This window comes from Fistularia commersonii, chromosome 29, assembly GCF_037954325.1.
Source record: "Fistularia commersonii isolate RoL2024-O1a breed Wild chromosome 29, RoL_Fcom_v1.0, whole genome shotgun sequence".
NCBI lineage: Eukaryota > Metazoa > Chordata > Actinopteri > Syngnathiformes > Fistulariidae > Fistularia > Fistularia commersonii.
In genome coordinates, this window is record NC_141312.1 from 11,373,869 (window position 1) to 11,385,867 (window position 11,999).

Genomic DNA, 11,999 nt, shown 5'->3' on the forward strand with positions numbered 1-11,999 from the left:
GACTTAATATTGTACTTTTTCATTGTATTCTAATTTATGAGACACTGAATTTTACATTTAACTATCTGTAAGCATACACATTTAAATTTCAAGCAATACAGGGTTGAAATTTCACTCTGTGTAATAAATCTATATGAGATACAGATTTCACTTTCTGTAATGAGTCACAAAAAATACTGAACTTCTTCATGATATTCTACTTTTTTTGAGATATACTTGTATGTAACCAAAGCTGTGGTTCACGTGTTGTGGAGCCTACAGTTTTCTTCAAATGGTTTCTTTTAGGTATATATTTACTCACTTCACTTCACCCCTCCATTTTCTCCAGGCAATTATTTTCAAATGTCAAATACCTTCTTGTGTAGTTTGGTTACAGTGTGGTTGTGTCTTTAAATATTAATTTGTTGAGTGAAACCCAGCCATAATCATTTTTTGAGTGAAATAGTGGGTGGGATTTTTGAGTTGATGGGAAAACCTTTTTATAAATATATATATATATATATATACACACACACACACACACACACACATATATATATGTATTTATTTAACCACTGGTGTGAATTCTCGCAATTTTCAGCTCACATGACAGTAGACGACAGGCTCGCTTTTCTGGGGGAATGGGGTTGTTTCCAACAGCAGGTCTTTTTCCTACTTTGTCTGTCAGCCGTACCAAATGGTTTGATCTCCACTGCCATTGTTTTTCTCGGCGACACACCACCCCACTGGTGCCTGATTCCTACACACGCCAACCTGACTGCCGCATGGAGGAACTTCAGCATTCCAGTGGATGAATCAATGACCGGGGGCAAGCAGGTACGCGCCCAGTGCACCAGATACAGGCTTGCCGACATCCAGGCCTTTTCAGAGAGAGACTTGCTACCAGGCGTGGATGTCAACCTGTCCACTGTGTCCCAAGAAGACTGCATGGATGGATGGGAATACGACCGCAGCCTTTATGCTTCCACTATTGTGACTGAGGTTAGTGAAGCAGTAACTGATCCAAGAAGAGGGATAGTTTATTCCTACCAAATGTTTTGATGACTAAAAGAAATTCCTTTGGGGGTCAAAATAGTAGACACAAAGTTAATTAGTCATGACTAGAAAATGCAAACTGAATGTGTGATTGTTTTTTTCTTCTTATAATTATTATGTATAATTATCCTAGCTGGTGTGTTTGTATGTTCATAACTTGATAACACAAATCCGGATAATGAGACACTAATGGGGGATTTACACGTGCGCACACACACACACACACACACACACACACTCACACAAATATAATGAATAGAACAAAGGGAGCATCTTCAGAAATCACCAATCTTCATATAGTTATCATACTTTCTTTGTTTATATGTATTTTTACAGTGGGACCTTGTTTGTGATAACCAGTGGAAGAATCCATTGACCTCTTCTGTTTTCTTCTGCGGAGTTCTTGCTGGCTCAGCTGTTACAGGACAGTTCTCGGACAGGTTAAGAGCAAGACAATACTAAGCTTTTGAAGCCAATCCCCAACATACTCCATTAATAGGTTACTGTGATCAATAATTTGCTCTTTCAAGTAAAGTACTTTCCTCACAGTTTCACAGTTTGCACAAGCACATTTGGGGATATAAGGGCTCCAGTTTTGTTTGAACTCTTAGCAAGTAGGGGGCATGTTGTTTTACACTGATTGTCAGTCACATCTAATTATTTTGTAGTTTAGGTTTTCTAGTGGAATAAACGTCACTTTAATAGGCAACAGTGTGTGGTGGTATATATATGTGTGTGTGGGTGTGTGGGTGTTTATATATATACATGTACTGCATACATATGTATATGTATATTCATACACACATATATATATACATACATACATACATGTGAATATATGTATGTATATATGTTTGTATGTGTATATGTAAATATACATGTATATACATGTGTGTGTATGTATGTATGTATATGTATGTATGTTATATAAATATATGGTTTGCATGAGCATGTGCGCACACACACACACTCTATATACATATTCATATGTATGTATATTTATGTGTGTGTATTTATATATGTGTGTGTGTGTGTGTATGTATGTATATATATGTATGTATATGTATGCATATGTATGTAAGTATATATATGTATGTATATATCTGTGTGTATATGCATGTGTATATATATGTGTATGGATGCATGTGCCTGTTGTTTATAAGCATACATGTGCACAGTTATCCAAATATAAATATATACTCGCACAGTTGCCTGCATCCTGCAGTATTTACTAATTTAAGTACTCATCACTATCCAAGGACATCAGCTGAACTTCTCACAATCCCCCTCTTCATATGAAGCCGGGGAAAAGCACACGCTGAAACTTCAGATTTATTTAGGGGGTCCTTTATTTCCCGAAAAATAAAAAATAAAACACTCGCAACAATTCACAAGATATGTACAAACTACTATGTGGAGAAACAAGGAAATGAGGAAACAAAAAAGACACGCTTAGCTTTGGCAGCATACAGGCAGTATTTTACCATCAGCAATCCTATCCAAATTCAACAAAGTGGCTTTTTACGGTAAAAATCCCATTTTACCACAAAATTTTCATAATTTATCAGTCCCCTTACAGGATTATTAAATTGTCTAACCATCTCCCCCCGTGGCTATCATCTGAGCAAGGCTTGTCTGAACTTCTGAAGTTTCATTCTGACCCCGAAATACTGTAACAGCATGCTCACACCATCGATAGTACACCCCCTGCTGTCCAACATAAAAATGCAACAGGCTCAACAAACGGGGACTGCAAGACAGTTCAGTGGGTTTTTTTTAATTAATTTAATTATTATCATTTACCACCTGGTTACAGATGTTTTTAGCCAAAGCTCCGTTGAAGTCCTGCCCAATTTGCATCTTACATCTATAAGTGGCCTTTTAAGTCATATCTCTCGATAAAAGACTCATTGATATTATTCTACGTTTTTCATTTCTATTTGTCATCTACGATGCCATTTAATACTTCTCTTAATTTCTGGGTCCACTTTTATTTCTGAATTTCAAAACTTTATTTTATTCCATCAATTTGCAAATATTTTCTATCAAACTTTTGGGATTTAATAAGTGCTGTTCATAGCATTTAATGGCAATAGTAAAAATCAGTTGATTAAAAATAAGTTATAAATAACAGATGACACAGGTCAAATGTTTGCTTATCTAAATGTAAAATTTTATGTTATGAAATATTCATGTTGGCATTAATATGTTTAACTTTCTCATGCAGAGCATTCACTGAGTAACTTATCTGGCCCTTCTCTCCAAGGTATGGGAGAAAAATCATGTTGCTTCTTTCTTTGGCGATCCCGACAGGGGTCCAAATCATCCAAGCATTTTCTCAATCCTGGGTCATGTTCTGCATTTTGTTCTTTTTCGTTGGCTTTGGACACATCTCCAATTACTTGATTGCCTTTGTGTTAGGTATTTTCATTTGCCTACCTCCAAATATTTTGCTGTCATTCATTTCATGAATTTTGAATCACCTTTTGCCCTTTGCCCATAGGATTTGAGTTATTAGGGCCTCGTATGCGGAACATTTTCTGCACTGCAGGCATATGCCTGTTCTTCTCTCTTGGCTATATGCTGCTGCCGTTGTTAGCCTTCCTCTTCCGCAGCTGGAATGGACTTCTCCTGGCTCTTTCTGTACCTAACTTCCTCTTGGTGCCTCTCTATTGGTAAGCGTTATCCCTCCTGGCAATGGATGCAACATTTATACATTCCTCCTCAATACTGCTTATCCCACACTCATGAACACTGAAGCCTATCCCAGTTATCATTGGGTGAAAGGTGAGGTACGCCCTGGACATGTTGCTGGTCGATCACAGGGTCACCTGTATATCCGCCACCAAATATTATTTTGTCCAATGGGTTTTTTTAATTTTTTTTTTATAATTTGTACATTCTTAGCTGAGTTTTACTATTTAGTAGATAGTTGTTTTAAGCTTTAAGAAAATAATGGTATGTCTTGTTTCTTTCACTCTGGTGTTTACTGAGACAGGTACGTTCCAGAGTCTCCTCGGTGGCTACTCTCTCAGGGAAGAGTAGAGGAAGCTGAAGTTATTGTGAAAGCTGCCGCCAAGAGGAACAAAGTTATGCCATTGGAGAGGATATTTAGTCATCTTCAGGTTAGAGTGAACTAGAATAAATTGCACACGTGGTAGGAAAACCATTTGGTTAGAAGAATTGTCCTATAGTAAATATGTATTTATTAAACATGATGCAAAATTGGCTGATTTTCACAAAGCTCCATAAAAGGGCATAAATGTATATGCGTAGAGATAGCCCTATGATTTTGTGGTAAAATCATTTAACTTAATTTTGGAAGTTTTTTCCCCTCCCATGATCTTGTAGTTTATACTGCTCTTATGTGAATTTTATAAATATAAAATGTTGTCTTAAACTCAGACAAGTGTGTACTTTTACCCAATTGGGAAGAATAGAAATTTTAAAAGAAAATCAAAACAAATCCTTGTTGACATTGATGTCCTGACTTAGGAGTAGGTTAAATAGCTTAATTGTCAGTCTAAAATCACTGAAAAGACCAACGTGATCCCAAAGAGTTCAGATCTCTGTATTTAACTTCAAAGTTACCAAATAATGTATAAGTTCTTTAGCTATTTATTGTAATGGTGTCTTTATATTTTTTCATATCTCAATATTATAAAGAATGTGCGTTTTATTTATTTGCAAGCTGGGATGGACTAACTGGATTTTTTTATTTGCAACAAATCAACCTGCAATGTGGAAGCATGTGAAAAGTACACGCTGTACACATTTCACTTGACAATTTCTTCTTTTGATCAGTTCAATGAAAGATTAGACTAAATTTAATATTTATGGTTCAGTGCTACAAATTATTCTCTGCTTGTATGTGAAGCTTAATCCCATTAGCATTTATTTCCCACATGCTCCTATTAACATGCTTTAGAATTGTTGCTTGTTGGTTTTAATGTCATAGAAAAGTACCAGTACCTGCCACTTAAACTAATTCATATACTCTTTGACGTTGTATTAAGAGTAATTTTCTAAATGCTAATGCAGTAAATAGATTTCATGGCGTCTTTCAAATTACACAGGGTAATGTGGTATTACTGTTTAACTTACTGAATTAAAATGTTACAAATATATTGTGAATGTCAAAGTTTGCTATCCTTAAATTAGTTTCTCCTTAAAGTTTTACCTCCCTTAACAAGGTCATTCTGTTCTTTTTACCTGGTTATGTTGTTGAAATGTTTGAACATGAACAAGTGACGCTTGCAAACGCCTCTTTCTAATAAAATTTGTTCAAGGCTGATGATCTACTTTAATGATTCTATAGTTCCACATGCTCTCTTGCTCTATAGACAGATTGTCAGCTGAAAGAGAGGAAGGCCCACATCTGTGACCTGCTTCGTTCTAGGAACATCCGTTGGATCTCTATCACGCTGTGGTTTGTCTGGTAATATCCCACCCTCCAGTCTGACCTCCACATTCAATTCAGTGACCCTGCACTTATAAACAGACACGCACACATGCACGTCAGCATTTGAGGTTTAGTCTTGGCAAGCACACATAACTGCATAGGAAAAAGAATAAAAAAATCAGTCACGCATCAGCCAAACAGCATGTCAGTTCATTTCACTGACAAAAAAAAAAAAATCTGCTGGTTGTTTTGCTTTAGGTTTATGTAACAGCACAGCATCTTCTGCTCTTAAGCTCATTTCCTTGAGGAGTCATGTGTTGTATGATATAAGTACAACCCCTGAAGGAAACGATCAGTGGTTTACAACAAGTAGTAATCACATGGAAAATTTAGCTTTTGAGTGCATGTGAATAATTGCAAATTCTAATTTCTTCCTGTGCTTGTTTATCCTATGATGAGCACATGATGTTGGCAAAATCAGGATGACAAGAGTCATCCTTTTACATATTCAAAAAACATATTGGACCTACCTACCAAGCCGAAATACATAACAATACTGATGGATGGCCCCAGTCTTTATATTGCCATCTGTACATTGTAAAAAAAGGAATGGAGGGTGTCTCTTGAGTGGACATATTAGACTAATGGATTGTTCCAGGTATTTGCCATTGCCTACCAGCATCCACATGTGTCAGGGTTCCTAATTCTACAGAGCATCAGGACTTCTCAGCAACATCACTTAGGGTTGGAGTTACTAGCAGAATTTTCAAACAGATTCTGCTTATTGTGGCTAAAGAGCACAGTTTTTACAGCATGATCTTCCATTCTCTGGGTGTGTGAACAGGGTAATAGAAAAATAATTAATCTGAACTTTGTACCTTGAACATGACCCTTGAAGTTTTGACTCATTAAGAACGTGGCCCCAACGTGATGCCACTAAAGTTGCTCCCTCTCTGCAATCATCTCAAGTATTGGCAAGCCATTAAATGAAGTGAGATGGGCATCTTTTGCTCTCCGTTGTCTCAGTTTTATTGAGTCTAATATGTAATCTCGGTCTGATTGACCTCCGCTTAGGTCAAAAAGTCATAACAAGGGGTGCGAAATTGAAATATTGATTTTAGTTCTTGTTTTTATTCTTTCTCAGGAACTCTTTGACATTAGGCTACTATGTTCTATCCCTGAACACATCAAACATTCATGGGAGCCCATACCTCAACTGCTTCCTGTCAGCTGTGGTAGAGCTTCCAGCCTACATTCTGTCATGGCTTTTGTTTCACTGGTGTGAAAGGCGACTGACTCTCTCTTCGATACTAATTATTGGAGGATTATGCCTATTTGCCATCCCTCTTATGCCAGCAAGTATGAATTTTCAAGGGTTGAATTAACATATCTATTTCTGACATATGCTTATCTGAACCTTAATCATATGAATGTATATATGAATACACATGCACATGCACACACACGGACACACACACGGACACACACACACACAAAAAAAAAAAACACACTGCTGATCTCTCACTTACTCTAGCTAAGCAATTTTCCCTCAGCTCAATACACTATGTACTTTGAATTCTTGCCTTATTGAAGTCATAACTCTTTTAAGTTTCTCGAACACTTTATTGCTATGTTCCCTTTAGATCTTATTTCTTTCGCTTTCGTTATGGAAATAATGGGGAAGTTTGGAATTACAACTGCCTTTGCTATCACATATGCTTATTGTGGGGAACTCTATCCCACTGTCCTAAGGAATACAGCAGTTGGTACTTGCTCCACAATTGCAAGGATAGGCAGCATCATTGCTCCGTATGTCCTTGAACTGAGTAAGTATATTCTGTTTTCTTAAGGGCAGTGCATTCATTTCACCCACCAGGGTAGCCTTTACCAGCTTAACAGCATCTAGACAACCATTAGATGTTTTCCTCCTTTTGTACACTTAAGAACATCTCTGTTTCTTGCAAAATATTTTTTTTCAATATGGATCACCCCAGTATATGTATCTTGAGAACATTCAAACACTAGTCATGTTTTTACATGTAAAACTAAAGCTTCATGTTTCAAAACACGTTGTTTATATCCATGTAAATATATCCATATATACTGCTCAAAAAAATAAAGGGAACACTTGAACAACACAATGTAACTCCAAGTCAATCACACTTCTGTGAAATCATAGTGTCCACTCAGGAAGCAACACAGATTCATTTTGACTTGTTTTAAGGACATTACATCAAAGTTGGATCAGCCTGGAGTGTGTTTTTACACTTTAATTTTGAGTGTGATTCCTAATCCAGACCTCCATGGGTTAATACATTTGATTTCCATTGATCATTTTTGTGTGATTTTGTTGTCAGCACATTCAACTGTGTAAAGAGCAAAGTATTTCATAAGAATATTTCATTCATTTAGATCTAGGATGTGTTTTTAAGTGTTCCCTTTATTTTATTGAGCAGTGTACATATGTACATCCTCTCAAGTTTTAACCTACAGTGTACTACAAAAACCATGTCCACTTCTTCATCCTACCTGCTTATCTTTATGCTGCATTACAAAAGTTGGATAGCTGAGTATACAAAAAGAATGAGAAATGGCTGTACACTTCCAGAAGGTGCTGTTGGGTAAATATGAAAGCTTTTTAAACACGGAAAATGCAACCACCATGAAAAGAAAGCTTAGACTTGTTTTAATGATTCACTTGTATAGAAAAGCCTGCTTAGTATCCCAAGGAATTATCCTATAATCAAGATGTTCATTTTGAGTTTTGGACCGAATTTCAACTAATTCCAGCAGCCATTTCAAACTTTTCTTCATTTTTCAAATGGCACCTCTTCTTTGGTTTTCTTTTTAGCTGCTCTATTTTACCATTTGTACTGAGGTTTTTTCTCAGTGTCTCACCCTTTGATATGTTGCCACAGGAAGCTATTCGACTTCACTGTCTTACACTCTTGTTGGAAGCACAACAGTTCTGTCTGGGTTGCTGAGTCTCCTGCTGCCTGAGAGCTATGGAATTCCCCTGCCTGACACCATCACTCACATGCAACAGTTTCCTGGGTAAGACTTCAATCCCCACCTCTGACTTTTTCATGGTACCACACAGTGTGCTCGGATTTTTACCCTCCCAATGTTTTAGCAAATAACAACACTTTTTATTTTACGTACAGTAATCCCTAAATTTTCATTAGGGACAGCACATTCGCAGAAATAACCAAAAAAATATTTAACAGAAACACACAAAATTGGTAATATGTAATACAAGTTTGCCACAATAAGAACTTAAACAATTACTATATGTAACAGACAGCCTTATAATTTACATAAACACCCACAGCTACAATTTGAGCTTGAAAATAAATAAAATCTCTCTCAAAACTCTACATAATCAGAGAATTTACCCACAGATTTAAAAGAATCAGGTTATGATTGAAATGTAAATCTTTTCTTTTTTTATTCAGATGTTGCAAGAAGACAAAATATGCACTAACTCACACAGCTGAAGAGGAGAATAACAGTGACCCAGAAAGCCCCAGGAAAGAAAATTCTGGAAATGCAATCGATGTCCCTGTTGCTGTACACTAGAGCCCCATTAGCTCAAGCTTTGCTTGTCATGGCAATCATCAGAAATGCTCCGGTAGCAACACCAAATTTACCAAGCATCTGCAATAAAGGATTATTTTGAGACATGGTTTGTCCACAAACAGAATAAACAAAAAAAAATATGAAAAATGTGGGAAATATATCCACTTTTTTAATGTAAAAAAAAAAAAAGTAAACCTAAAAATGAAATTTCGTCATTTATTATTTACACTGCTTGTCCTAAACACATTGTTACAAATGGGCAGAATAAGGAATTGAAAAAGTAAAGGTAAGGAACTGGTAAAAAACTTCCCGTTATGAAGAAATAACATACAGACTGTTATGTATTATACACTGGATAATATACCAAAATTTCAACAAAAAGTTCATCCATCCATTTTCCCCTGCTTGTCTGGAGTCAGTTCACATGGCATTCCCAGGTTAGCCGAGGGACATAGTTTCTCCAGCGTGTTCTGGGTCTTCCCAGTGGTCTCCTCCCAGATGGACAAGCCCAGAATACCTCCCCTGGAATACGTCCAGGAGGCATCCTGACCAGATGCCCGAGCCACCTCATCTGACCCCTCTCTATGGGGAGGAGCAGTGACTCTAGTCTGAGCTCCTCCCGGATGACCAAACTTCTCACCCGATCTCTTAGAGAGAGTCCAGCCACCCTGCAAATAAAACTTATTTTGGCCATTTTGTATCCGTGATGTCATTCTTTTTGATCACTACCCACAGCTTGTGACTATAGGAGGAGCTGGGAATGTAGATCGACCAGTAAATTGATAGCTTCACCTTCTGGCTCAGCTCCGTCTTTACCATGACAGACTGGTACAGAGTAAGCATCACTGCAGACGCTACACCAATCCGACTGTAGATCTCCCATTCCATCCCTCCTTCACTTGAGAACAAGACCCCAAGATTTTTGAACTCCTCCACTTGGGTCAGAACCTCTTTCATGAGGTTCCATGAAGAAACGCCACCCATTTCTGGCTGAGCATCATGGTTTTGGATTGCAAATCCTGGTCACTTCCCACACGGCTGCAAACCACTTCAGTGAGAGTTGGTGATCATGGCCCGATGAAGCCAACAGAATCACATCATATGCATAAAGCAGAGTCTCGATCCTGCAGCCACCAAACCGGATTCCCTCAACCCCCTGGCAAGAAATTCTGCCCATAAAAGTTGTAAACAGAATTAGGGACAAAGGGCAGCCCTGGCGTAGTCCAACTCTCACCAGAAACAGGTCCGACTTACAACCAGCAATGCGGACCAACCTCTGACACTGATCATACATGGACCAAACAGCTTGTATAATGGGGTTCGATACGCCATACTCCTAGAGCACCCCCCGCAGGATTGCCCGTGGCAAACAGGCGAATGCCTTCTCCAGATCCACAAAACACATATAGACTGGTTGGGCAAACTCCCATGCTTCCTCGAGGACCCTGCCAAGGGAATAGAGCTGCTCTACTGTTCCACAACCAGGACAAAAACTGCTCCACCTGGATCTGAGGTTCAGCAAGGTTTGTCCCTCTTCTCCAGCACTGCTGAATAGACCTTACCAGGAAGGGTGAGGGGTGTGATCCCGACAGATGGAGAACACCCTCCGATCCTCCTTTTTAAAAAGTCGCACTGTCCACCGACATCCATACAATGGTGCAGAGGTGTGTCAGCCATGACAGCCCTACAGCATCGAGCCTTGAGGAACCAAGGGTGGACCTCATCCACCCTAGTACTGACCAGATCCCCGAGCATGCCCCGGTACTGAAGAGCTTTTTGACTACTTCAGCAACTTCAGCCCCAGATAGGTGTGTCAGCTCCTGAGTCCCTCCGCTCTGCTTCCTCATTGGAAGGCGTTTCAACAGGGTTCAGGAGGTCTCGAAAGTATTCCTGCCATAGATTTACAATGCTTTGGGTTGAGGTCAGCACCGCCCCACTCCCACTGTACACAGTGTTGACAGAGCACTTCTTCCCTCTCCTGAGCTGCCAGATGGTGGACCAGAATCTCCTCAAATGTCCTTGAATCTTCACCGGAAGTTGTTTGCCATGGTCTCCCCCAACGCCTCCCATGCCCAAGTTTTTGCGTCAGCTACCACCAAAGCCACATACCACTTGGCTTGACAGTGCCTGTCAGTTACCTCTGGAGCACGACAAGCCAAAAAGGCCCAATGGGACTCCTTCTTCAGTTTGACGGCATCCCTCACCACTGGGGTCAACCAGCAGGTTTGAGGGTCTCTCCCTTGACGGGTGCCAACTGTCTTGTGGACGCAGCTCCTGTCTGCCCCCTTGAAAATAGAAGCATGGAACGTGGCGCCACTCAATGTACCCTACTTTCCTCGGGAAATGGTTGTAGCTCTGCCGGAGGTGGAAGTTGAAACTCCTTCTGACAGGGGACTCTACCAGATTTCCGCAGCAGACTCTCACCTTATGTTTGGGTCTGCCAAGTCTGACGGCATCTTCCACCACCATCGCAGCCACCTCAGCACCAGGTGATGATCAGTTGACATCTCTGTCCCTCTCTTCACCCGAGTGTCCAGGACATGGACATGGCTGCAAGTCCGACGCCACAACCATCGAAGAAATGTGGCCTTAGGTGCGTTGATGCCAAGCGCATATATGGACACCTTTTTGCCTGAACATGGTGTATGTTATGGACAATCCGTAACAAGCACAGAGGTCCAATAACAAAACACCACTTGGGTTCAGATTGCGGGGGGCCATTCCACCCAATCACCCCCTTCCAAGTCGCACTGTCATTGCCCATAGCCACAAACCACAGTCAAAACCCATACCCCTCCCACCTGAGGGTGGAGGGAGGCTACCCTCTCCCCCACCAGGTTGAACCCCATTGTATAGGAGCCGAGTCAGGGGGCAATCAATATTTTTTTCAAAGTCAGCTTTATTTCAATGCAATCAGGGATTCAAGATGACGTTTCTCAAAATCCCATGGTAAGTATAAAGTACAAGCAGATATAGACTGATA

General features: G+C 39.6%; 1 protein-coding gene across 1 annotated transcript; it reads left to right on the forward strand.

Annotated features, from left to right (window-relative positions):
* The first annotated feature begins 585 nt into the window (after positions 1 to 585).
* Positions 586 to 11,509, forward strand: LOC147216994 (organic cation/carnitine transporter 2-like). Its single transcript, XM_086176638.1, has 12 exons — positions 586 to 981; positions 1,372 to 1,475; positions 3,302 to 3,456; positions 3,539 to 3,710; positions 4,034 to 4,160; positions 5,379 to 5,473; positions 6,582 to 6,796; positions 7,081 to 7,263; positions 8,356 to 8,491; positions 8,893 to 9,007; positions 11,141 to 11,239; positions 11,288 to 11,509. Exons 1-12 carry the CDS (start codon positions 586 to 588, stop codon positions 11,507 to 11,509), a joined length of 2,019 nt encoding a protein of 672 aa, XP_086032764.1.
* Positions 11,510 to 11,999: the final 490 nt, after the last annotated feature.